The sequence below is a fragment of the Corvus kubaryi genome, unplaced genomic scaffold (genome assembly GCF_017639235.1).
Source record: "Corvus kubaryi isolate FWS band 111438036 unplaced genomic scaffold, C.kubaryi_AGA036_p1.0 split1-131, whole genome shotgun sequence".
NCBI classification, from domain to species: domain Eukaryota; kingdom Metazoa; phylum Chordata; class Aves; order Passeriformes; family Corvidae; genus Corvus; species Corvus kubaryi.
In genome coordinates, this window is record NW_024582073.1 from 29,418,861 (window position 1) to 29,446,100 (window position 27,240).

Below are 27,240 nucleotides of genomic sequence, written 5' to 3' on the forward strand. Positions count from 1 at the left end.
CTGTCCCGCTGTCCGTCCCGCTGTCGCTGTCCCGCTGTCCCTGTCCCGCTGTCGCTGTCCCGCTGTCCCCCGATCCCTGCCGGGCGCGGGGCTGCTGCCCTCTAGCGCCGGATCCCGCCTGAACACCACCCAAACCATGGAATCCTATGGATGAGTAGGGACTTTAAACCCCATCCCATTCCATTCCCTGCCATGGGCAGGGACACTTCCACGTTGCTCCAAGCCCCATCCAACCTGGCCTTGGACACTTCCAGGGATCCAGGGGCAGCCACAGCTTCTCTGGGCACCCTGTGCCAGGGCCTGCCCACCCTCACAGGGAACAATTCCCAGTATCCCATCTAACCCTGCCCTCCAGCAGTGGGAAGCCATTCCCCCGATGTTCCGTTCACCACCTCCAGAAGAATCCACAGGAACTGAGCGCCTGGCTGCCCTTCCAGCCCTTTTTGGGATGACGAGCTCGGTGTGAGGCAATTCCCACTGCTGGGACAAAGTCTGGATCTCCCACCGAGCTGCACAGAACAGTTATTTTGCTGCTTCCACCCCACAGCTCCTGCTCTGGATTGGTACTGCACCACCACCAATCCCATTCGTATCAATGATCAGCAATTAAGTTTTTCAGCAAAGCCAAAAACGCTGCAATTTCCCCCAGAATAATTAATGTTCTTTAAATTCCCCCCCCCCCTCCTTTAAAATGCTTTGAAATACAAGTGATTCCCAGAGCCTGAAACATGCAGGGAAGGAGAAACAATCAAGGATTGCCAACAATTACTTTCAGTAAGCTAACAACCACGTGGTTGACCCTGATTTCTCCCCCAGTACATTCCTGCTCCTTCCCACCACCATCCATCCCACTGCACTGGAGCTCCAAGAATGAGACAAGAAGCAAACAAAGAGTTTGAAGCATATAAAAAATAACAGCAGTATTTTATAACGAAGAAAAAAAACCAAGCAGTTTACAAAAAAAGGATAGACAATAAGCCAGGAACTTTGGTGCTGGGATCAGACCGTGCTGGATCTACTCAAAACTCCCAAGAAAAAGGAGTCACACACACACACATGTAGAGAGTGAGGATGTGGAAAACTTGCAGGATGCTGTGCCCAGGGACACCAGTGCCTCAGAGCAGGGACTGTGGTGGATCAGGCTGTGGGACTGCTGCTGGGAATTCCCAGCCCTGCAGAGATTTCCCAGCTCTCCACTGCAGAACCATTGCAAGGTGGCTTCTGCATCAGCCCTCAGCCCCCAAGGCTGCTGTGATTAATAAAAGCCAGGCTTTTCCCTGTGTATCCCAAGGATTCACATGCCCTCCCCAGCCCAGCCCAGCACTGACCCCTTACATCAAGGAGCCACACAGATCCCAGGCACACAGATATTCCAAAAAGCTCAAGTTTCTGTGCCTTTTCCATGAGTTTTGGCCGTGAGGGTGGGTGAGTGAAAGGCCAGCCAGGTACGTGTGTGCTGGGTTTTAGGTGGTACAGCAAGAGCTGAGTCTAGAAACCCTTCAGTCAGCACTCTGGAAATGGAGATGTTTTTAATGGAGCATTTGGGAACCTTTTGTGTGATTTCACAAGGAATGAAGAATAAATGAGGTCTTGAATTCAGCTGATCCCAAACAGGCTGCCCAGAGAAGCTCTGGCTGCCTCATCCCTGCCCAAGGCCAGGGTGGATGGGGCTTGGAGTGACCTGGGATGGTGGAAGGTTCCCTGCCCATGGCAGGGGTGGGAATAGGAGGGGCTGTAAGGTCCCATCCAACCCAAACCACTCCCGGAGCTGCAGGATCCTGCTCCCAGCCCTCACCTTTCCAGTACCATCATATGAACACAGAGCAGGACACAACAGAAACCTGTGTTAGTCTGCAGCAAAAACATTTTCCTCCCCAGCCAGCTCAGATCACCTTCCACATGAGCCCTGCACTCTCTTCCCAGATTTTTTCCCAGTTGTCAAATCCCTGGCTGTGTCCAGAATCCCAGCTCACAGTCAGCTGAGGTCTAGAGATGAACACAGATCTACCCAGCAAAGCAAACACCCTCTGAACCCGTTTCCTCCCTTTTCAGAGGGAGCTGCCACATGAGGAACCCACCTCAAACTGCTCAGACCTGGGGATTCAGCAACGGGCAGAGCCAGGTGGGATTCAGGATGTAGGGAAGAGCTCGGGGCTGTCCAGCACTTCCAGCCATGCTCACAAGGGGATCAGAGAGCTGGATATTGGTTTCTCTGGAAAGAAACCAGGACTGGAAGGGAGTGTTGAGGTCAGGGTGATGGTCATCCCGATACCCTGGGATAATTACCCTGACACCGTGACCTGATCTGAAGGATCTGAACAGCTTTCCCTGTGCTCCAAGGAGCTGCTCACTGGGAAGCCAGAGCACTTCCAAGGCCGTGTCTCCATGAGCTCACATCCCAAGGGAAGGTGCAGATACCTCGTTGCTTTCAGAGAGCATTTATTGAGCGTGCAGGATCCATCCCAACCCCCCTTCCCCAGGGTGCAACTTCCACAGGGGCTCCACACCGCAGCATCCCGCTCGCAGGCTGTGTGGCAGCATGCACAGGGAAAAGAGGGAGTACCAGCATGCATGGAAAGGGGAGGATTCCCCCACAATGACAGGAGTGTAGCCTCTAATAAATGTAACATGGAATACTACAGAGATCCAAGTGTGACTGAAGGAAGCATCTCTTTGGTGGAGTTCTGTGCAGCCGAGTTTGGGAGAGAGAAAATCCCAGACAAACAAACAAACAAACATCCCTATTCCATCCTCGAATTTAGATCTCAAAGCTGGAGGCTGACAGACACCCCAAAGGGTGCTGAGGGCTGTGTAGGAGCGCTGCAGGCTGAAATGGGAATCACCCTGAGGCACAGATCCATGCCGTGCTGTACCTTCCGTCCCTAGGACAGGGATAAGGACGTGTGGAACAGGATAAAGCCTGGCTGAGAGCACAGCTGTGTCACGCTGTGGATCCAGTGGGCCACATGGAGTTACACACCAGGGCTGTGCTGATGCTCTTCCCCCTTCCCAGACCGTTTTCCAGCACATGGAGAACCTCTGATTGTGAACACAGAACTGACCTGGGCACTCGGCACTCCAAGTAATTGCAATGGATGGAGCAGAGTGCCCGTGCACTGCTTTGTCACCATCATTAAACACGGAGTAAAACTACCTAAAAAGGGCAATTTCATATGACTGGAATGCCCCACAGACCTTCCCATGCACCCCCATGTCCAGCCAGTGTATTCCAATCACATCCTTTGAACAAACCTGCGCTGTAATCCCAGATGGATTTCAACTCTTGCAGACACCCATCCCCGCGCTGTCCTGACAGGCCACAACAGTGGAACAGTCACAGCAGGGGCTGTGACACGAAACGTGGGCTCAGTGACCCCCAAACCACGGGCTCAGTGGCCCAGGGAGTGACCTGAATCCATAGGTCCAACAGAGATCCTACACAGAGTCAGGCTGAGTCCAGGAGTCCCAGGAGAGCACCGACTGCGCCGAAGTAACCCTGAGGAGCAGAAGGAACATCCAGTGAAAATCCACCTCACACAGAACAGCAATACCCATGGAATCAGGGAATGGTTGGGGTTGGAAAGGACCTTAAAGATCATTCAGTTCCATGTCCTGCCACAGGCAGGGACACTTCCCACTATCCCAGGCTGTTCCAAGCTCCATCCAACCTGGCCTTGAACACTTCCAGGGATCCAGGGGCAGCCACAGCTTCTCTGTGCCAGGGCCTCCCCACCCTCCCAGGGAACAATTCCTTTCCAATATCCCATCTAACCCTGCCTCTGGCAGTGGGAAGCCATTCTCCCTTGTCCTGTCACTCCATCCCTTGTCCCAAGTCCCTCTCCAGCTCTCTTGGAGCCCCTTTAGGCACTGGAAAGTCTCCCTGGAGCCTTCCCTTCTCCAGGCTATTAAACACATGATGTAATTTTAACAACATATAAAGGAGAGGGGAAAGATACAACTACAGGGAGGTACTTTATAAAATAGAAAATAAAATAAAATATAGCTGTGGCTGTAGCAGCAAAGCCCTGAGAGCCTCCAGCACTGTGCACCCAACAGCTCCACTGGCTGTTTACAGAGCACTCCAAGGATTTGCATTTTGCCATGAGACATATTTTAAAAAGGAATTTCACCTCATGTTCCAAGAAAAGTGCTTTTAACTGTCCCTTTGACCAGTAGTCCAGGGCGTAGGCCAGGAGCCTCATGGAGATGGTGTTGATCCGAAGGAAGTTGCCCACGAACACCACACGGTTGATGTTCTGCAAGTGTTAAGGGGGAAAAAAAGGAATATTAAGGCTAAATTCTATTTTCTGCTTGCAATGATGAAAACCCCCCCTGGGGATGGGGCTGGAGCACCAGGAGAGGCTGAGGGAGCTGGGAAAGGGGCTCAGGCTGGAGAAAAGGAGGCTCAGGGGGGACCTTGTGGCTCTGCACAAGTCCCTGACAGGAGGGGGCAGCCGGGGGGGTCGGGCTCTGCTGCCAGGGAACAGGGACAGGAGGAGAGGGAACGGCCTCAGGCTGGGCCAGGGGAGGTTTAGATTGGATATGAGGGAAAATTTCTTCATGGAAAGGGCTGTCCAGCCCTGGCACAGCTGCCCAGGGCAGTGTTGGACTCCCCATCCCTGGAGGGATTTAAAAGCCGTGTGGATGTGGCACTTGGGGATGTGGGTCGGAGGTGGCCTGGGCAGTGCTGGGGGAATGGTTGGGATTGATGATCTTAAAGGACTTCTCAACCTAAACGGTTTGGAAATTCTATGATTTAAGTGCCTGCTGAAAGTGTCTGGCAGAACCTGCAGAAAACCACCCACAACTCCATTAGAAAGCAGGACCAGGCCATTTGAAGCCAGGCTCTTCCTCAGACTCTTGCAGAAATTCCCAGGCCAATCTACAGCCTTTCGAACTCATGAATTTGGATAGAGTAGCTGATTTTCCTAGGAAATCCTTATACTGCCTGGGAACACTGATCATCAACTGCCATCTCCCTCTCTCCTCCCAGCTCTGGCCTTTGACTCATCATGAAACACCTGAGTGACTCTACTGTTAAATGGGGGGAAAACAAACTAATTAGGAGCCCTTAATCAAAACAATTTGTAAAGAAAGGGAAAGACCAACCAAGTAGTGGTATTTTGGATTTAAACCAGACTTCAGCCTTACTTTTCCACCCTAAAATAGTTCTGATGCAAGCTCTGAAGCTTTCTTGTTCTCCAAAAAGAAAATAATTCAGTTCCTCCTCTTACTGAGAAACCAGGATCAAGTCTTACCTGCTCCTGAACTCTCATCCTTCTACGGATTTTCCCTCCCTCCCCACATTAATTAACACTTCCCCTGAACTATTCAGGATCCTCATTTCATTCAGCTGAGCTCCACAGCAAGGAATGAGCAGATACATTAGGAGCAAGGCTGTTTAGGACATGTCTTGCCTCATTTTGGCAGCAATGAAGACAGAGCCAGAGGAGTCAGGAGGATGCTGGATGCCATTGGCCCATCCCACGGAAGCAGGCTCAGGATGGAGTGCAGAGCATGTCTCTGCTCTTTCATAGCCCTGTACAATGCTGCTTGACATGAATGCAACAAGGCAGCACTGTAAAGAAGCTGAAAGCACAGAGATCCAGCAACGGCCGTGGCAGTGGTGGGGCTTGGCCAAGAAATCCAGCACAATTCGTAAAAACAACACAGGAAAAGATATCCAGCCTCTACACCCTCTATCCCTCCTTCCTCCTCTCCCAGTGGTCCCCAGAGCTGTTCCCAAAGAGAGGCGTGTTCCTCAGGCAGGCAGCAAGGGAAGAGATTCCCAAAATACCTCATTAAGGGCACACATCCGCGCTATGGAGCCAATGTTGTTGGTGATGGTAATCAAAGTGGCCTTGGCCAGGTCCTCCTTGCTGACAGATTCCCTCTTCTCCTTGCTCATCATGTTTCCAAAGCTGTAAAGACAGTTTCAGGGTTAAAGGTCCCATCAGAATTCCAGGAGAAAACAAGAACTGCCAATTTAACCAAAGTGATTCCTCTTGAAGGATTGACTGCTACCTTTAAAAAGCATTGCTATCAGTAACTTAGATCTCTTAGGAACTGCTGCTCTCCTAAGGCACCTAAATCCAGTTTTTCATCCTTGCAGGATCTCCGGTGGCAATCAAACCAAGATGAGAACCAGGCAGGGTGATACCTGGATGCCACAGCCCAGCCTGGCAGCCCAAAGCGCTCGTAGTCTCCTCCGTAGATGTCCCGCACCAGTTTGTCCACCTTGGTGCTGTCCCCATGGGACGCCATCTCCAGGGCCTCCTCGAACGTGGAGCAGCCCGTCAGAAGGCAGCAGAGGCCAAAGAAGGTTCCCCCTCCAAGGCTGCAAGTAAAGCAAAATGAAGATGAAAGCTCACATTGTTCAGCTCTGCGTTCCAGTTAGCTCAGGTCACCCCATTCCTGACACATTGTTTTAGGGAGAATTATCTTGGAAAAGCAGCATTTTCCTGAAAGTCTGTTCCTCTCACGTAACTTACAGCCTGTGAGGAATCCCTTGCCCTCACAGCTTTGTGCACAGGCCATGTTGTGAAATGAGACCTCCATTTTCTTATGTTACACTTTCTTCCCAGCATCCAGAGATGTTAATCTGAAAATAAGTATTAGTCCTGAGGGATAACTGGAGTGTCAGGGCAGAGATATCCAAAAGTTGGGGGAAAAACTCTGTCTTGTTCACTTTACTGTGCACAGATGCCACTAATAATGTATAGTAAGAGTAAGAACTGAACTGAGAGGCTTTAAAATTATTATTATTATCATCATCGTCATCATCATCATCATTATCATCATCATCATCATTATTATCATCATCATTTTTACTACTACTGTTACTTTTCAGGGAATTCAGGAGAGCTTAAAGCCACAGAACTCTTTGGCTTTGCCAGGACACAAGAGCAACATCTTCAAGATGGGCAAGAACTGGGGAATTACTGCTATGCCATTATCCCCTCCACCAAAATCTGGCGACTTTTGGAAGTCAGGATGGAAATCTCGACTTCTTGGATCAAAGCTACGAGTTGTTAACAATCCCAAACTATGTGATCTTATAAAATAAATAAATAAAGCCCTTAAATTCCTGCAGCAGGGCAACTAAAAGACCAGCTTTGATATAGACTGGCTGCAGTAAAGACACCAAAACATGAAATCCAGATCCTCTTTTCCAGGAGGGATTTTTGCTGGCAGGGAGCAACCGCAGTAGGAGCAGGAGCTTGGTCATTCCTCTCACCACCTTTATTGCAGCTCATCCCTGAAAATGCCATTTACAAAGCAGGAATGTGCTCCAGACCCTAAAATCAAAGTCCCTTTACCCCCTCAGCACTCACCTGGTGCCTGTTACCCGTTTATAGTTGTCTTTGGAATAGACAGCCAAAATGCTGACCCCTGAGCCAATGTTCACCAGAAGGAGAGGATAGGGATTCTCCAGGTTGAATGGGAGCTTCTGGCACCTCTCAGCATCCGTCGGGTTCTCAAAATAGTAACACTCTGAGTGTCCATTGAACCCCACGGAATCGATGTACAGCACTCCTTTCACAAGGCAATCCAGCTCATCGAGCTTACAAAGCTCAAGGTCACCCATCTGGTGGGAAGGAAAAAAGAGGAATATTGAAGAAATAGCGAGGGATTTGAAGGGTTTATGCTCAGGGCTGGAAAAATGCATTCACTGCCAGCTCAATCCAGCTGTGTCCATGCTCCCTGCAGAGGCTGAGGGAGAACAGATCACAGGAGAGCACAGGGACTCCTAAATACCCCAGCCCTCAGGTGTGGAACAGGGCAAAACCATCTGGATCCACAGATGGACACAGAGTGAATTCCAGCAATTCCCACAGGCCTGACTTAGGCCCTGATGCTGAGGCACTGGTGTGAAAAAGCCAGGAAAAATGAGGAGGGACTTATATTGTTTGACCAAAATATCCCACAAAACCCATCCAAAGGAACATCAAAAAACAGTGAGGAAGTTACAAGATCATTTTCCTCTCATGCCACTGCCTTGACCACACAAAATGGGATATTGGGAAAAACAACAGAAAGGGCTGTGTTACCCAGAATAGTAGTGGAGTCTGCATTCCTGGAGGGATTTAAAAGCCATGTGGATGTGGCACTTGGGGACATGGGTCAGTGGTGACCTTGGCAGTGCTGGGGGAACAGTTGGATTTGATGATCTTAGATGGCTTTTCACCCTTAATGATTCTATAAAAGCCTTTTTATCTGCATTTTTCCAAGCCCTGACTAAACAAGTATTTATCATGTTTTTCACCATGAACAAGGATCCCACTTAGAATGAAGTCACATGATGATGTCAAATCCCAACTATGAACTTCCTGGCAGTTACATTTACCACAAAATCTGCCTGAACCTCAACCAGCTCATTCACATAGGTGTCAGAAATGAAACCAGGTGAGCAAAGGAAGAAAATAAAGCAGGAGAAAGACAGCAATGAGGAAAAAAAAACAACACCACAAGACTGAGATTAGCACAAGCAGAGATTAAAAACAGAGAGGAAGATTTGTAAGAAAGATCATTAATGAATAATTTTAGAGTTATGTTCAGGGCAGAAAGTGTTTTAATTTGGAGATGCCAATTTGACTCCACATGCCAAGTTTAACTGGAGTTAGGGACAGCGTCAAAATGAAGATTTAGAGAAGCTTTAGAGTGTGCAGAGAAAGTTTTCTAGTTTTAAGCTTTCAAAGAAACGTCACTACCAGATCCTAATGGTATAGAAGCCAAAAATGCCTACTGTGCGAAAGTCCTGCTCAAATTTGTACGCTCCACCTCCCGTGGCACATAAGGTAGTATGGAGGCTCGAGAAGTGCTTTTCGCTTCCCATTTGGATAAAAGCAGGCATGTCATGAGTAGGAAAGCGTATAAAGTGCAGATTGCCTTTACGTCCACACAGGGTAAGGTCCTTGAGCTCAAGGTGCACATCCCGAATGCCTGTGGAGCCATAGGCTACGTTTGATGTCAGGTATTTGCGGATGCTTTTGAGGTTTTCCACTTCTTCCTCTTCCTCTTCGGCCGTGATGTCCTTGGGTTCAAAATAAACCAGTTTGACCAAGGTCCCTCCGATGTCCAAGCCAAACCAGGGAAAGACTGCAGAGAGAAGACAAAGAGAAAATGAGACAGGGTATGGCACAGCCATAGCACGAGCACCTTTCTAGTGGAAGGTGTCCCTACCCATGGCAGGGGGTTGGAACGGGATGGTCTTTAAGGCCCCTTCCCACCCAAACCATCCTGTGATTCCATGAAAACAGTTTTCATTGAATTAATTAATGCAGTTCTCTAAGGACCCATGTGGTCTCTCCATTTTCAGGAATGCTGGCAGCCTGGTCTGTCTTTGACAAGAGACAGCTCCTATTTAGAGATCCCTCACATTCAGGGGCTCCGAATATTTGCTGTACAACACTCGAACACTGACATTCCTCCCCACAGGTCTGACAGCATCCATACCCTTGCCAGATCCTGCTGCAGGTTTAATCCCCAGCTATTCCTTTTCCAAAGTTCTGAACCAGAGCCAGAGCCACGGATAACACCCGTGCTTTTACATCAAAGGGATGTACAAACGTTCCCTAATTACAACAGAGCTGAGGTAGACAAGCAATCTAAGATGCCGCAGGGAGACAAAAACAAATGTCTAATTGGATTATTTTATTAGTCAAATTCCCCCGTGGTCCAAAATATGCATCAGTGTCAGGCCCAGCAACATTTACAGCTGTGTTAGATAATGAGCTTCTTGGAAAAGATCAAGAGAAACCCCTGATCTGATGGAATCTGCGATTAGAGCTGGGAACTGGAACAGATTAGTATCACTATTAATGAGCTAAAGGAGAGGCTGGAGCTAATGAGATGCACAGGCTCCAAAGCAAAGGGAAAAATGTAGCCACATGTTAGGGCTTATGGGAGCAGAATTCAACCCTTATGGTAGCTTCCAGAAGGAAAAAAGGAACTCTTAGAAAATAAACCTGAATCATAGAATCATACAGGTCAGAAAAGACCTCCACAATCCCAACTATTAACACAGCACTGCCCAGGCCACCACTGACCCATGTCCCCAAGTGCAACATCCACACAGCTTTTAAATCCCTCCAGGGAAGGGGACTCCACCACTGCCCTGGGCAGCCTGATCTAATGCTTGATTGCTCTTTCCATGAAGAAACTTTCTCTAACATCCAATCTAAATCTCCCCTGGCCCAGCCTGAGGCCATTCCCTCTCCTCCTGTCCCTGTTCCCTGGGAGCAGAGCCCGACCCCCCCGGCTGCCCCCTCCTGTCAGGGAGCTGTGCAGAGCCACAAGGTCCCCCCCTGAGCCTCCTTTGCTCCAGCCTGAGCCCCTTTCCCAGCTCCCTCAGCTGCTCCAGACCCTTCCCCAGCTCCGTTCCCTTCTCTGGACATGCTCCAACATAGACGTTACCAACGTTCCTCTGGAAAACAGCATCTCGGGGTTTAGTAAAACTCCTTATCTGCAAACAGATAAGGGTGGAACATGGAGAAGCCCTCATCCCTCTCCCTTTGGAGCAGGAATCCCTCATGTCAGGCTCTTCAGGGAACAATCTTAGCACAGGCAGAGCCTGACAGGTTGGAGGACACATTCTCTGGTAGCTGTACAGGCCCTTCCAGAGCTTTCCAGCTCCCAGGAGCTCCTGGCACCGGCAGCTCCCCAAAGTATTTTTAATCCACCAAGATATTTTTATGTATTTCCGTAGAGGCCACCCCCAACCATCACCAAAGGAAATCTTGAAAGAAGATGCAAGCTCTATTTTCGGAGACACATCCAAATCCCAATCACTCTCCATTTCTGAGGCATTTACTTCACACAAGAACAGACACAAAAATAACTTTTCATGAATGAAAGGGAAAAGAATCTGAATGGCAGCCCAGCAGAGGGAGGGAGCAGGGGCAATCCAAGGACTTTTACACAGGCAGATAGTGATAAGACAAAGGGGAAAGGTTTTAAACTAAAAAGAGAGATTTAGATTACATATTAGATTACATTTAGATTACATTCTTCCCTGTGAGGATGATGAGGCCCTGGCACTGAGAAGCTGTGGCTGCCCCATCCCTGGAACTGTCCAAAGCCAGGCTGGATGGGGCATGGAGCAACCTGGGATAGTGGAAGGTATCCCTGTCCACACCAGGGGGTTGGAACAAGATTGTCTTTAAGGTCTCTTCCAACACCAACCATTCCATGATTCCTGGAATATATTTGTTCCTGTCAAAATATGCAATTTGATTTCTGCATTAGACTTTTTTTTTAAAGCATCCCCACCATTATATTTAGACAACAATCTTCCCCCAAACTCCCTTTGCCAGGCTATACAGGGGTAAAAATGGGGAAAGAGCAGAGGTTGGGGACTTGGAGATGGTCTCACTAATGTGCAGCAGGAAAGACAAACATCCAAAAACACGGTGCTCTGAAGCCAAATGCCTGAAAATGCCACAGGGGCTGCTCCATCACAAGCTAACAGGCTCCTACTTCCCAGCACTCAGCTGGCGGCACATGCATGGCTTCAGTAAAGTAACAGATTTGTTTTAAAGTTGGTTGTGAAGTTCACACACCAAACTCCCACACTCAGCAACACAAATCTTCCAGATTTTAGGGCAAACACCACCTGGGTCCATCGGTTTAGGCAGCTTTCCTGGTCACAAAAAAAAGAGCAGTTCCTTGGAAACTTCACCCCATACCCAGTACCATCAAGACCTTAAATTTTTTATTACACATAAATTTAATTTTTATTTGGGCAGAACATCAAGCCTGGAGTTAAACCACACCAGTTATCCACTATCTGCCTCACCAGGAACAGGGAAACAGGAATGATGCCAGCAGGAGTAACTGCAACCAGGCTGGGCTCACGGGTCACTATCTCTACTCAGCACTGGCCCTAAAAAGAAAACCAAGCCCCTGAGCTGGGACACAACTTCTGACCAGAGCTGGCTCACACATCCCTGTGGCACCAGCTGGAAAGGCTCCGTACGGAGCAGCTGGCATTCTCCATCTGCAGCAGCTCAGCTGTACCTTCCCTGTAAGTCACCAGGGATAAATTTGAAAAGACAGCTTATTAAGGTAATTAACTTACCCCAAATCATTGTTAATTATGGATCTCTCATTATATACATCCTAGCCACAGGTTAAGAATCCAAGGAAGAAATGTGTGAGCTCAGAATTAAGTACTTCTCTACCTGCTGCAAAGGATTCCCTATGCAGTAACACCTGTTGGAGAACTCAATCCATTACAGGGACAAAACTTCCCTATAAACCCTTTTTTGTAGGAAAGGGGAATGGCACACAAACAAGAGGAGGAAATCATTCCAAGGACATGAAGAACTGGGGATTTTTTCCTGACACTTACAGGAAGTCATCCAACAAGAACATGCAGGGCAGTGACAGCTCTTCCATGTCTGAGAACTAGAAAAATCCAACGGAGGGAGGAGGAAGCTCTCTTGGATCAACGCCATCACCATCTGCCACCAAGATTTCTCCTGAAACACTGATTTATTTTTTTTCCCAGCAGATGAAAGCCATCCAGAGATCTCTCCCTTGTAAGCCTCTGAAGCAATTTTTCCAAGAGAGCTGCCGCAGATCTCGAGGAGCAGCGGGAGAACTGCCGGCATCCAGGAGCCCCCGGGCATCCCCGAGGCAGATTTTGCTCAGTCAGAAGGTTCTGCTGGAATAACCAGACACCAGCATCAATGGCCAGGGCAGGAAATGTAAACACTGCCTCTCATCACCTCCTCCCTGCTGCTACTTGGAGATCTCTGTGCTGGGATGAGTCTCACACATCTCCTTTCCAAGTGCTCCCTTTCCAAGCGCTCACCAGCTGGAGAACAACGGGAAGGATGGCAAATCCCGAGGCTGGCAAGGGAAGCACATCACTGTATGGACCCCCTGGGCTCTCCTCCTGCCCAGCACCTTCTGGGAAATGTTTAGCTGTTCCTTGGGTGTTTGGGCATTTCCAAGAAAGGCAGGAAATCCTCTGCTCTCAGCTCCAAACCTCCTGCAATCTGTCTCCTTAGAGAAACTCTGTTGCTTTACTGGAGGATGAGAGCCATGAATCCCGTTCTCAGTGAGTTGGGCAGAGAAGCTGTGGCTACCCCATCCCTGGAAATGTCCAAGGCCAGGATAGTGGAAGGTGTCCCTGCCCATGGCAGGGGGTGGAATGAGATGGTTTTGAAGGTCCCTCCCAACCCAAACCATTGGCCTGACAACTTGCTATCCTCAAGCACAGACAATTTTAAAAGCAGCTCTCTCTGTATATTTTCAGGTAAACAGCTCTTTGTCTTAAAAACAAACCTTCTTCTCAGGGGCAGATCTACGGATATACAAAAAACAGCAATAAACAAAAGACTGGTCTGCAAACAAAGTTAAGGGCTCACAGCTCCGACTAAATAATCCCAGAAAAGCTCAAGGATACTTTGTGTGCCCACAGCAAGAGCTGCCACCCTCCCTTCAAATCCCTTTCACACTCAGACTGTAAGATCTTTGGGGCAATAAAAAGAAATTGCCTTTATCTGATATGTAAATTACTTCATAAAACTGAACACTGTGTAAATAAAAAAAGCCCTCAACAGATTTATTCTGGAAGCTGCAGAACTGTCAAGATGAAAGAGGTGATATAATTAAAGATCTCCATGGTGGATTTTCATCACAAAACAAGCAGCTTGAGTTGTATTTCAGAGTGATCCTTAACTTCTGGGCCAATTATATCAGGAGCTAAAAAGATTAGTCTGATGATTTAGTTCAGCGTGTGACAGCACCTCTAGGCTTACTCTGAAATATTCAATATTATATTTTAATAGTGTTATACCATGCTGGAAAATTTACAGTCGAGAAAAAATACAATTCATTAGCACTTAATATAAAGTGACACTAAGTCTACATTTCCTCCCATCCCTAAGAACAGGCTCTGACAGGAATTCATATTTCATACACCATTCCAAAACAGAAAAAGATATTTAAACATCAAAGCTTAAATTTTGTACTATCAAAGAAGTGACAAAACAGCATTTTATTTTTACCTTTTCTTGGATACTTTCTGTATAGAAAATTTAAAGTCATGTGTCTTTGCATGATTCTGATAGAAGATGCTAAAACTTTTTTAAAAGCAATCAGTTGAAAGGAAAGAATATTTTTTTCTCAGGGAACAAACAAACAAGCTACAGAAGGGAGAAGCACATTTTGCTAACCAGGGAAATAACCTAAACTCATCTCTGTTGAGTATCCCAGGATTTCAGGAGGAGCAAGGAGAGAGTGGAAGAAGAGGAAAAGGGGGAAAAGCTGATGAACTGAAATGCGGATCTATTTCTCTTATAAAAAAGATTCATTAAAAAAACATTCCCCTGCTCATTATGACCTGTTCATCATCAGGTTTCTGCCTTCGCCCTGCCCACAGCCACAGCTCCCTTATGGACCATGATGGGAATATCCTCTTTACTCATCTGGGATCTTTCCAGTCCAATTTTTTAAGTATGGATTTAAATAATGGCACTGATAATTCAGTATCAGAAGGGAATTTTCCTGTGTTGTCCCTGGAGCTGATAAAGTTTTTGTATATGACATGTCTGCCTGCACTAATAACCCTGTCAGGCTTCCTTTCCCAACACAACACTCCAAAGCTTCAAGAAATCTCCATGTTTTCAGGGACACTTCTCAGACCCTTCTGAGAGCAACAGTGTCCTTGACTTCTCCCCCTTCTGCCAGGGGCACACGGAAAATCACAGTGTCTTCAGTAAAGTTCCTTAAGTGCACCAGAAAACATTTCACTGAATCATTCAGGTCGGAAAAGACCTCTGAGATCAATTCCCACCGTTAACACAGCACTGTCATCTTCACCCCTAATCCATGTCCTCAAGCGCCACACCCACATGACTTTTAAACAGGGATTTAAACTTCCAGGGAATGAAAATTTAGCTGGGATGTTGGGTGCACTGTTTATTTCAGATCTATCCCAAATCCAGCCTTCTTCCCTGATCTCCGCAGTGAAACAGCCCTGACTGTACCTAACAGGCACAGAGGGACGAGGAGGAAGGAGAATCACGAGCCTGCTGAAATCCTTCCACTCCTAGGGAAGCGGGGCTCATCTGCCAGGGCATCTGCCAGCACAGCCAGGCAAGACAAGCCTCAAGGTCACCCAGCTCATTTGCCACATGCCAGCACCAGACAAGTGGGAGCTAAAGTAGGATATTTTTGATCCCATGCCCATTAAGCGCTTCCCCTTCATTCTGGCTTGAATCTTCCTTAAGGTGGGATGGAGCATTTTAACTCTGAAACTGATTTACTGTGACATCAGGCACTGTCCCTGCTAAGGGACACACTTGCCCCAGTCCATTTCTCTTCCAATTATCGCAAGAATCATTTAGGAAAGTCAGACTACATTGTAATCCCAAATCACACCATGCTGACCTTACAGACTGGAAGCTGCCAGAACACCTGTTTTCCTTAAAGTGTCCCACGCCTCTCTCAGCATCCAACTTTAAACCACATTTTCCAGAGAAGACACAGAAACTGCCCCGAGCAAGGCAGAGGAGAATCATCACCTAACGAAGAGCTTTAAGTCCTCCCTCATTCTCATACCAGAGATCTCCTTCATGTCCCTGCAGCCTTTTAACTAACAGGTCTCTAATTAACAGCCCCACGGATCCCTATTCCTATTTTTCACCCTAAGGGCGAAAGAGAAGCTGCCTTTTTCACCAGCAACCAAAAAAAGATCAGGAACACTCTTAAAACTTCACTCGAATACAGTAACAACATCTTGGTGCTGCCAGTCACAGCTGAGATGCAGCAGAATCCTGATCCCTGTTTTCAGCCCAGATTTCTTGCTCACATCTTTTTAACAGCTGTGCAGGTACCAAGGAATTACACCTAGGTTGTTTCATTTTCAGGTATGGAAAGTTCCTTCCAGGAGGAAGGACTCCAGCAGAAGTCAAGGAATAATCGCTCAGTTCCTCCTCAAACATGGCTGAAGTCAGTGACAGCCACGGCACCTGCACGGCAGCTCCTGCTGCTCCCAAAATGAAGGCTGCCATCCATTTTGCTGCTTCCAGTAGGACATTTACAAACGTGGTTACAGGGATGGGGTGTTTTCCTTAAAAAGCCTGGTTTGATCTGTGTCCAGCTCCTGCCAAACCTGTGGGGTTCTTCCCTCCCAAAATTTAAACTATTCCCTTTGCTCTCCATTGCTTTGCTTTCACAGTTACCAGTCCAGCCCCACAACCTCACACCCTGGTCCCTCCATCTGTCCTGCTGTGCCCTTTTCCTCACCCTCTGTCACCAGCTGCCTTTCCTTCCTTCCCATCCAAGGTCCCCAGTTTGGGAACCTCAGCATCCACCACAGCCCCATCCCGTGTCCTGCCCCACCAGGTAGGTGTCACCTCATCCTAAACCTCCAAGAGCTCCTGGAATGCAGCTTGTCCCATCCTTTACCCCAACCTCCTAGCCCATGTCACTGTCCAACCGTGTCCCCACCGTGCTGTCCCCAAACAAGCCATGCTGTGCCCATGCCATCACCCCACAGTGCTGTTCCCAAGTTGGCCATGCTGGACAAGTCATCACCCTACCGTGTCCCTCCGTGCTGTCCCCAGACTGGCCATGCTGGACAAGTCCCCCCTCCACTGCGTCCCCACCGCGTTCCAGACTGGCCATGCAGCGCCCATGCCATCACTCCACTGCGTTGTCCCCATACTGGCCACGCTGTACAAATCCTCACCCCACCGTATCCCCGCCGTGCTGTGCCCACGCTGCCCATGCCGTGCCCATCTCACAGCGCCGTCCCCGTGTCCCCATCCCTCCCTGCTGCGCCCCACGTCGCCCCCAGCCCCACCTCCCCAGACCACGCCCCTGCAGCCCCCACCCGCCACAGCCCCACCCACCGCGCTCATTACCACAAGCCCCGCCCCGCCCCCGGCCCATCCTCTCAGCCCCCCCGCCTCTCCCCCCCTCCGCTCTCGCTCCGCTCCCGCTCCGCCGCACTCACGCGGGCGGTTCTTGCGGACCGAGTCCCGCCGCTGCCGGCTCACGGACCCGCCGCGTTCGCGGGGCTGCGGACCCGCCGCGCTGTCCGCGCCCGCCGCGCCGCCGCTGCTCCGCCGCCGCAGCTGGGAGGGCCCGGCGTCCGCGCTGCCACCCCGCCGCCGCGGCTTCTTCTCCTCCTCCGCGCCATCGCCACAGCTGCGCGGCGGCTCCATCGGCAGCGCGGCCCGGCCCCATGGGCCGCCCGGCCCCGCTCAGCCGCCACCGCCGCAGCCACCGCCCCCGGCGCGCCTGCGCCGCACGGCCCCGGGGGGCGGGATACCCCGTGAGGCGGCCGCCAATCCGCGCCCCCCGCGGCGCAGAGCGACAGGAGGATCCGCCAATGGGAGGCGGGTATTGTGCGGCAGCAAGCCGCTGGGCCCGCCTCCTGCTCTCGGCGGCGTAGAGTGACAAGCGCGGCTGCCCAATCGAGAGCGTGCGCCTGGGTGAGGCGGGTCAATATGCGACAGCTCTGACCTATGGGCTTCCTCTGGAGCGAGATTGACACGCCAGCTGCCCAATGACTGAGAGAGATGGCCGAGCGGGGCGGGAGAAGGCGCGGTGATTGACAGCTCGGGGTAACTATGGCAACACAGGGGGCCGGAAGGAAGAACCGCAGTAGGCCCGGCTGGGCTGGGCCGCGCGGAGGGGCTGATTTGAATATTATTTGCATATGCAGATAGCGATGCACATGGCATGGGGCGGGTCTGCCACCCATCATGGCGAGCCTGTACCCCACAGCCTGGAAGGGACCTTAAAGACCATCCAGTTCCTTCCCTGCCATGGGCAGGGACACCTTCCACTATCCCACGCTGTACCAAGCCCCGTCCAGCCTGGCCTCGGACACTTCCAGGGATCCAGGGGCAGCCACAGCTTCCCTAGGCACCCTGTGCCAGGGCTTCACCACCCTCACAGAGAAAAATTTCTTCCTAAGATCTTAAAATACTCAGCTCTTCTTTACATCCCATAATTCTAGTGTGGATGCATTCTGATCTTTCAATCCTGATCCCATGTTTATCAACAACCGCAGCAGGAAACATGCAGGTGGCAGAAAAATTGAGGCATCCATGAAGAGGGGTGTAAGGAACAACCAACAGGATGAAAATTGAAAGGAAAACACAGATTCCCAGACTACAGGATGCCGTAAGAGCTCTCACTGTAAGGCGATGGAGATTTCCGTGTGAAATGTCAATTGTTGTCTGGCACACGAAGAGCACACCAAGCATGGAGCTGCAGCCCAGTGACCCAGGGTGCTCCTCACCTGCCCCGAGGTAATCTCAGCTCACCGCAATCCTCAGGCATTAATTTGATACTGGAGGGATCAGTGACCAACATTCCACAAAGGTGTGATAATTCCCGAGAGAATGTGCTGATTTCTGGACACCAGGGTGATAACAGGACAAAGGGATCAGTCAAATTTAGTTGGTGTATTTTAATATCCTGTTGGGTGAGTGGAGGAAGTGGATAAATGGGGTTGGCAGTGACAGAAGATAAAGGATGAGCTCTCTGAACACAAATAACCTCCTTCAGAGCAGCGTTGCCCTCATTTGGGTAAAAAAAGGAACTTGCTGAGCTCTGCTGCCCGAAGCTCTGAGTATTTTCAACCCCTGATGAATGTGTTTGACACACCTGGGCTGTAAGAGCTCAGGGAGAGCAGAAAGCAAGGGGAGCTCATGGGGTATCTCAGCTATTGGGACAAAGCAGGGCCCTCAGGAGCATGGAGAGGGCACAGGAAATGGCTGTTCCATCCCAAAAACTTCCTGTTTACCCCCAAAAGGCACACTGCATGTCAGAGCTGTTCAGGGGACAAGAAGACAAACCTGGGGAGCAACCACCTCCAGAGCTGAACCCAGCATGGCTAAGGCAGCCCAGTATGGAAAACGTGCCCCTTTTCTGTGCAGGATGCTGGGATAGAATTCAACATGAGAAACTGGGAGACTCTGGATAATGGATGAAGCAGGATCCTGGCCTTGGTGAGGTACCAAGCTCAGCACACATCTGTGCATTGTGTCCACCTGGTTACACCCAGTCCTGAGGATCTTTCCCTTCCAGCCACAGTTCCCTGTGGCTGTTTCTCCCAAACAGTTTCTCAGGGGACTGACTTTGCAGCTTGGTGCATTTCTCCTCCCAGAACTTGTCCAGTTCCTCTTTGGTGACAACATCCTGACTTGCTCAGCCCTTGGCTGCCTCAGGAACCACCTTCCCTGTTTTCATCCTGGGCATCCTACCACCAACAGAAAGACCTGCCGTGGTGGGCATCCTCTGGACCACGACCTGTGCTTTTACCAAAAGGAGGTCTGGAAGCTGCCCCTGAACCCTGTCACCTCCTCCTGGCACCGATGGCCTGTCTCTCTGTGTCACTGCCATCAGAGCCCTTCAGTCTGTTTCCTCCAGCCACAGCATCATCAACCTCCTGCTCTTCATCCAACAAATCACAAGAAGTCAAGTGTGAAGCATCAAACCAATTTATTATAGTTAGTAAAAGGCTTTTTGGCCTGTTAATAAAAGATGTGCAGGGACACAGCTCCCTCCTGCACCATCTTCTGCTAATGAGGCTTTAAAGTGCTACAGAACAACTGTGACAATCCCGGCACTTCACAGCAGCGACCTGAACACGTGCTTTCCCCAGTCTGAGGTGGTGACAAACCAGCTGTTTCACAAGAGAAATCTGACATGAAAAGGCAAAGCATACAAGTTGTTGCTTAAATGTATGGAAAAACATGGGAAGAATTTCACAGGCAAGTAAAGCATCAGAGAAGAGAGCCTTGGTATGGATGCGGCTGGTTTGGGATCTCATGGATCTCCCCTGAATTACAGAAAGCATGGAGAAGGCAAGTGCCTTTTTGTCCCTCTTGTTAGGGAATAACCATTTTATCTTTAACAGGAAGAGCAGCTCCCACATTCCCTCTCCTGGCAGAGAGTGTGTTTAAAGGACTGTCCCTTTCTCCTTCAGCACTGGGCACTGAGCAAGGGATGAACACCTCGAGCTCTTCTGGAAAGCAGCCCTGACACACCAAAATCAACACCTCCCTCTTGCATATACTGGTTGTCCTTAGTTTTATGGAGGCACTTCTTGGACTTTTGGGCAGAAGGAAAGTATTGGGAGGGAGGAGCAGCCATTCAGGGCTGATGGACCTTTCCCACCCCAGGCCAAGCTCCAGGCGTGATGGCTGCACTTTGCAGCCAGGCCCCAGGGGGCTGAGCTCCCTCCTGCTCCCTGCCAGCAGGAAGAGCAGATTTTGGAAAGTTGTACTGACAGCAGGAATTCAGGATGAGTAAGTTACTGGACACAGCAGGATGAGGGAAGTGATTCTGCTCCTCTGCCCCACTCAGGTGAGACCCCACCTGCAGTGCTGTGTCAAGATCTGCAGCCCCAACGTAACAAGGACATGGAGCTTCTGGAGTGAGTCCAGAGGAGGCCACAGAGAAACTCTGAGGGCTGGAGCCCCTCTGCTTTGGAGTCAGGCTGGGAGAGCTGGGGGTGCTCAGCCTGGAGAAGGCTCCAGGGAGACCTTAGAGCCCCTTCCTAAAGGGGCTCTGGAGAGGGACTTTGGACAAGGGCCTGGAATGACAGCACAAAGGGGAATGGCTTCCCACTGTCAGAGGGCAGGGTTAGATGGGATACTGGAAGAAATTCTTCCCTGTGAGGGTGGTGAGACACTGACACAGGTTGTCCAGAGAAGCTGTGGCTGCCCCATCCCTGGAAGTGTCCAAGGCCAGGTTGGATGGGGCTCAGAGCAACCTGGAGCAACGTTAACTACTCCAGGTTGTTGCTTCTTCACTGCTTTACTGTATTTTAGAATCACAGAATGGGCCATTAAAGAGCATCTCATCCCACCCCTCTGCCATGGGCAGGGACACCTTCCCCCTAGACCAGTTTGTTCCAAGCCCTTTAAGTCACTGGAAGGTGCTACAAGGTCTCCCCAGAGCATCTCAGACTCTGGTACGGTCTCCCTGCAGTGTGCAGCTGATCCCATTTGTGTCCAGTCTGAGCAGAAAGTTCCTATACCCCTATGCCATAGCAGCAGCTAACAGGAAGGGCAAGAACTCCATCTACCCTTCCAATCAGGCTCAAAAAATCCAGCCTGAAAAATCAAAGACACCCAACAAGCCTTTGTGGGACGAAGTCTGCTTAATGTTGGCATTGCCTGAAACGTTCCTCTTAAATCAGAAACCCCTTTTCCTGCCTGGAGGGGGTGAAATGGGGCTGATCCTTGAGAACAATGGTTAGATGCAACTCTTTCCTGACCCTCATGTTTATCCCCAGGGTCAGTGCTGCATGAAGCAATTCCAGGAGGAGCAGCAGAGACCATCAAAGGTCCTTGCAGCAGAGCCAGAGACACCAAGTAAGGCGAACTGAACATGAGACGTCTGGCGGAGGCTGCTGCATGCACCCTTGGGCACATTTTCAAGCCAAGATGAGCAGAGCCAAGAAAATCAGCTCTGCTGTTCCAGGATATCAGCACAACCTGTCCTGGCTGCACTGCACAAAGGGACCTGGAGGTCACCCTTTGGATCACCAGTTTCCCCGAGGCCTCCTGGGACCAAACAAGGAAGACATGGAGAATCACCATGAGGGCTTTCCTTTTTGACTCAATGGATCACTTTGGAGCAGGATCCTCTCCTCCATGTGTGTAAAATGAGAAGGCTACAGCCAAGAAGATGGTTGGGAACTGGGAGGGACCAGACCCAAAGCCAAGAGCATCATGTACCAAGGCCTCTTCCAGCAGAACCTTCCAGAAAAAGATTTAACAACGCCCCTACTGCCCCCCTGCTATTCTTCAGGCTTCAAAGCGTTGGCCAAAATCCTGTTGCCAGAGGAATTCCCCTGGCTGCGTCACGGTCATGGCATTGCATCCACTATTTCCGCAGCCGGGTGTACACCGCGAATGCCACGGCAGAAATGATGCCAACAGCTGGAAGGATGTACAGCAGGGACAGGCCATTGCTGTCCCCCTTTGGGACTCTGGCCTGAGGTGAGCTGGTGGCAGCATCATGGCCACTGCCAGAGTTGAAATTGACAGAGCTTCCAAGGGGACTGACTCCATCACTGCCAGCTCCAAGCTGGGTGCTGGGGTGATGATCCACATGGACCTCATGGGTGCCCAGGGAGGTGCTGTCCCAGCTCAGAGCAGGACAGGAGTCTCTGCTTGCTCCAGATGCCTCCTTTTCCCTCGGGTCTGCACAAACCAAGGAGAGACTGGGGGATGCTCCTCCTGAGCTCTGGCTATCCCTGCTCACCAGGATTGGGTCGCTGCTGAGGCCAAGGCTACTGGAGGCGGTGGAACGGTGGTTGCTGGGCTCCTGAGAGCTTGGGCATCTGCTGGCCACCTCTGGGCTGCCCCGAGGCATGGACATGAGGACGCCTGGCTTGCTGAGCTCCTCATCCCTCTCATCACTGTGAGACACCCAGACGTTCGTGGCAGAGCTCCCCCGGGAAGCCGATCTCCCAGCCGTGTCTTTGGAGCCTCCTACCACAGCTGTGCCCAGGACAGGGTTTGCCAAGGCCGGGATCACCTTTGGGAGACAAGGAGAGGGGATGGGTGCCAAGGGAAGCACCCACTGGCCTAGTCTTGGGCACACAGGTCCCACACAAACCCACTTCAACACTCAGTCCCCACACCTGCCACTAATAAAGTTGGGTCACAGGTAACAGCGAAGTGAAAGAGCGAGGGAAGAAGGGAGGCAGACAGGAAGGAAGGGGAGCCAGGCAGTGAAGAGAGCAGTGGAAAACAGCACCTGGAAGCCAGGAGACTGACTGGCAAATCAAGGAGGGGAAATAAGGCGTCAAAGCCCAACAGTTTGGCTCCCTTCTCCCATATGCTCCATAACACAGTGTGTGGACAGTAACATGAACACAGTGGGGGAAAAAACATCCCTGAATAAACTCATCACCAGCTCATGTGGCACTGCAAGAGAAATCTCCCAACCAGGGGGAGTTCACAAGGACACGAACGAATGCAAGTGGCAAGAGGAAAAGTCACCTACTTCCTCCTTCGGTGGCACAAAGGGGGTGCTGCTGGCTGTACTCCCAATGGGCAGTTTCTTCTCTTGCGTAAGAGCCTTCAAAGAGGTGTCACGGGATGGGAAAGTGTCTCTGGGCACAGGGGTAGCAACCAGGGTAGCTGTTTCCATTGAAGCACCTGTCAGGGAGAAAACAAAGTACATTGTGTTAACCAGGAGGCCTAAAAGGTGAGATCTGCTCTTCCTCAAGGATACCGTGACAGGACAGTCCCCAAGCTGAGGGGGTGGCACAGGGAGCAGGACCCAGTGCCCTGGCTCTGCTGTGGTACCTCAGCTTTCCCTGCAGCTGCAGGTAACTCATGCAGGGTGGGCTGCAGGGCTGGGGAGCACCAAGGGAAACAGAGGCTTTTAAGGCTCCTGGAACTCCATGTCCCCCCAGCCAGGAGGGGCTGACCCCACATGGTGGGGGCGAAAAGGCTGGGAGGGATGGGTGTCTCTCCTCCCGGAGACCCTGGAGTGGAGGGCAGGGCTTTATCCTGATTCTATGAAGCCCACGGGTGAGAGATGCAGGAGATGCTAAAATTCCCCCAGACGCAGGACACAAACATCTCTACAAACTAGGGGAAGGGGAGAAGTTTCACACCCAAAGCTGCTGCACTGACAAAAAAAAAGAATTAAAATGCACTTGGATAAGATGATTGTTGTAGCTTCCTTCCAAATGAAAGAGTCTGGTCTGTTCTACCCCAACCATTCCCCCAGCACTGCCAAGGCCACCACTAACACATGTCCCCAAGTGCCACATCCAAATAGCTTCTAAGTCCCTCCAGGGATGGTGACCACCGCTACCCTGGACAGCTGTGCCAACGCTTGACAACCTCTTCCATAAAAGAAACGTTCCCTAACATCCAATCTAAACCTCCCCTGATACAACTTTACTCTTGTCCTGCTGTTTGTTACCTGGGAGCAGAGCCTGACCCCAACCTGGCTGCCCTCTCCTGTCAGGCAGCTGTAGAGAGTGAGAAGGTTCCCCCTGAGCCTCCTTTTCTCCAGGCTGAGCCCTCCCAGCTTCCCGAGCTGCTCCTCATCAGACTTATGCTCTAGAGCCCTCCCAGCTCCATTCCCTTTTCTGGACACACTTCAGAATCCCAATTTCTTTCTTGCCGTGAGGGGCTTTCAGCAGCACCTCCTGCTCCCTAGTGGCTACCTGGTTCTGCCAGAACAGAAACCCACCTCCACTCCCTTGATGCCCTTGCAGCTTCTTCTCCGCATCAAACTGCTCCTGGATGAGGAGGGGGCTGCGCACATCCACAAAGCTGCCCATGGGCTCACCATGCCCAGAGCTTGGCACAGGCTGCTTTTTTGGTGCTGAGTTTGGGGGCTGCTGCCCCACACTACGAGTGGCCCCTTCCAGCCGTGGCGGTGACTCTGTGGAGATATCTGAGTTCTCTTCAGGCTCATTCCTGGGCTGCTCGGGGCTGTGAGTGGCACCTGCATCCCTCGATGGAACAGACCTGCCCAGGGCCAGGCCCGGTGTGCCGCGGTGCAGGTGGTTGGCATTCCCAAAAAACCCGTTGTCCACACACACTGGCCGGCGGCTCAGCCAGTCCCGGCCCTGCTCTGGGGTCCCCGGTGACACCGGCACAGCCCCGGCGGGGTGCGAGGGATTCCCCTCTCCACTGTGCCCACCGCTCACTCCGCCATGGACTTTGCTCCCAGGTGGAATTGGCTGGGGACTCTCTTGCTCTGGGAGTTTTTTGGGGAGCTGGAAGGAAATGAGCTGTGTTAAATCACTGAGATGAGGGGGTCTGGAACCACGGGGGTGCTCCAAACCCTGAGCAGTGACCCCTGTGAGGCTGGTTATGAAGGGGGTCTGGGGTCTCTCCTTGGCACCCACCCGATAGTCAGGGGCTGTGGATAGAAGCCTGGACTGGCAAAGCAGACCCGCACTGCCCCCATGGAGGGAGACAAGAGAGGGAGCAGTTACAGGGACAAATATAAGATGTAAGTTATCAGATGCAGCAGTGATCAGCAGTGAGAGGCTGCTTGGGGTGGCCCTGAACAAGCCTGGCCCTACCACGGGCTTCCCACACCCCATCAAAAGGTCCAAAAGGGACCTTTATGTCCCCATCCAATGCGTGCCCTGCTCACCGATTCCTGCACTGGGAGCCTGGCCTCCAGGTCCGTGCTCCTGGGGGTGGCAGCGCTGGGCAGGACAGGTGGATGGTCACCAGCAGGCAGGTCTCGGCGTGGCTGCTCATCCATCGGAGCAGCCGGGGCAGGATTTGGCCCCAGGGATGGTGTCTGGGCACTGACAGTGGGAGGGGCATCACTGGGAAGGGAAGAGGTAGCAGCAGAATCTGAGGGACCTGGAGGAGACAAGCAGATCACTGTGGGAAAAACTGAGGAAGCAGAGGATAAGTGTGGGGCTGAGGCAGCTCTGTGTGCGTCCCTGCTCTGTCCCCACATCAGCCAAACCCACAGCACTCCTTCGTTCATCTTTCCATCTTCCCTCAGGTGACAACCCCAGCCCACCACCAACTCAAGCACCTTCAAACATGGACCTGTCATCCTCAAACACGTCACCACAGTGAAGAACATCCCTGGGACAGTCACAGACACCTCCAGCACCCTAGGAAGCCAAGGCAGGGACAGAGACGACTTTGTGTCCCCACCTCCAGCAGCCCCCCGGGGCACACTCAGGGAGGATGAGGCTACATACGAGGTCGAGGTTTCCAGGTGTCATAGACTTCCTGCAGCTCATCGGCCAAGTGCCCTGCGTTGTTGTGGTGCAGTGCCTGGATGAGATCCTGTACCCAGCCCTTCCTGCACCTCAGGTGCTGATAAAACCTAAAGACAGCTGCCTGGTTGCCCCGTGTCTCCTCCCGGGCAAGGAGTTCATCCTAGAAAAAACACACAGGGCATCTAAGAGACGGTCTAGCTTAGAGGTTAGACAACTCTATGTTCCCATTGGGGAAGGAGCCTGGCAGAGCTCAGCAAAAAAGGAAATTACTCTGTCAGAATCGACAAGGCAGGTCAGGGAATCGGCCAGCGACGCCACTCGGATAGCCCCAAACTTCTTGAGGTTTTTCGTAATGTGGATGTACACTTTGTCTTCAGCCAAACCCATCCTGGCTCAGCACCTGCAGAGAGACAGAGACTTAGCGTGAGCAGAGGCTGCTGGTGAAGCTCAGGCTGTCTCCAGAAGCTGGAGCTGTTCCATAGGCACCCTCGCCCTGGCACAGACACTGCGATGAGACAGAGGAAATCCCAGGTGGAAAACACGCAGAGAAGACGTTCGGGTTAAAGTTCAAAGCCCAGCTTCATTTCCGCAAACCTCGCTTCTTTCTACTATCGCCCATCCTGTGTTTATTCCCATTCTGCTTGTTTGGATTCAGCCGGCGGGTTGGGGGCCGGCCTGCCGGCAGGGTCATAACAAGCGCCAGGGCCACAGCAGGCGACAGGGCCAACACAAGCACCAGGGGCCACGGCTGGAATCCCGCAAAAGCAATGGAAAAACCAAAGGGGAACGCATAGGGCTCCTTCCCACAGGGAATGGCGGCCCGCAGGCCGCGACGTGGCTCTGTGCGCCCTCACGGCGGGGCCCCCCCGCCCTCAGCGCGACCTTCAGCCCCTGGGGGAACTCCGGGAGGTTCTCCGCTCTCAGATCCCCATAGCAGAGCGGCCGGGGGTCGTGGCCAGGGCTGTGTCGGCCGCGGGGGTCGATGCGGCCCCGGTGCTCCCCCCCCGGTTCCCCTCACAGACCCTCAGGGCCCCTCACCTGCGCCCGCCGCCGCCGCCGCGCGCTGGGCACTGCTATGACCCCTCCCCCTCATGTCGTGACCGCCGCTGATTGGCCGTCGCGCACGCCCGTCACGATGCCGTCACGATGATTGACAGGTAATGATTGACGGGGGGCGTGTCCGGTTCCGGGCTCCTCAGGGCAAGGGGGACGCGGAGATCCTGGGGCGCGTCCAGCGGGTTTTGGGGGACGGGAGCGTCTCCCCTGCGAGGAGAGACTGCGGGAGCTGGGCTGGTTTAGTCTGGAGAAGAGAAGAGTGAGAGGGGATCTCATCAATCCATATAAATATCTCCAGGATGGTGTCACAGAATGGTGCCAGACTCTTTCCAGTGGTGCCCAGTGACAGGACGAGGACTAATGGCCATAAACTAAACCACAAAAAGTTCCACCTCAACTCTTTGTGTTGAGGGTGAGCACTGGAACAGCTGCCCGGGGAGGTCGTGGATCCTGCCTCTCTGGAGATATTCCAA

At 51.5% G+C, this 27,240-nt stretch overlaps 2 protein-coding genes across 5 annotated transcripts; both read right to left on the reverse strand.

The window, feature by feature from the left end:
• Positions 1–894: 894 nt before the first annotated feature.
• Positions 895–17,244, reverse strand: LOC121676623 (pantothenate kinase 2, mitochondrial-like). 4 transcript variants are annotated; one of them, XM_042053389.1, is made up of 7 exons: positions 16,973–17,244; positions 8,747–9,099; positions 7,335–7,588; positions 6,161–6,337; positions 5,798–5,921; positions 4,131–4,256; positions 895–3,496 (listed from the first exon to the last, which is right to left on the reverse strand). In XM_042053389.1, exons 1-7 carry the CDS (start codon positions 17,181–17,183, stop codon positions 3,446–3,448), a joined length of 1,296 nt encoding a protein of 431 aa, XP_041909323.1. In that variant the 5' UTR covers positions 17,184–17,244; the 3' UTR covers positions 895–3,445. The 4 variants fall into 4 exon arrangements, with proteins under 4 accessions (XP_041909323.1, XP_041909324.1, XP_041909322.1 ...); XM_042053390.1 differs by lacking the exon at positions 16,973–17,244 and adding an exon at positions 16,557–16,656; XM_042053388.1 differs by lacking the exon at positions 16,973–17,244 and adding an exon at positions 12,353–12,474.
• A 2,212-nt stretch (positions 17,245–19,456) lies between these two features.
• MAVS (mitochondrial antiviral signaling protein) lies at positions 19,457–26,813 on the reverse strand. The gene is made up of 7 exons (XM_042053435.1): positions 26,750–26,813; positions 25,982–26,111; positions 25,691–25,871; positions 25,120–25,337; positions 24,202–24,733; positions 22,996–23,150; positions 19,457–22,524 (listed from the first exon to the last, which is right to left on the reverse strand). Exons 2-7 carry the CDS (start codon positions 26,096–26,098, stop codon positions 21,868–21,870), a joined length of 1,860 nt encoding a protein of 619 aa, XP_041909369.1. The 5' UTR covers positions 26,099–26,111; positions 26,750–26,813; the 3' UTR covers positions 19,457–21,867.
• Positions 26,814–27,240: the final 427 nt, after the last annotated feature.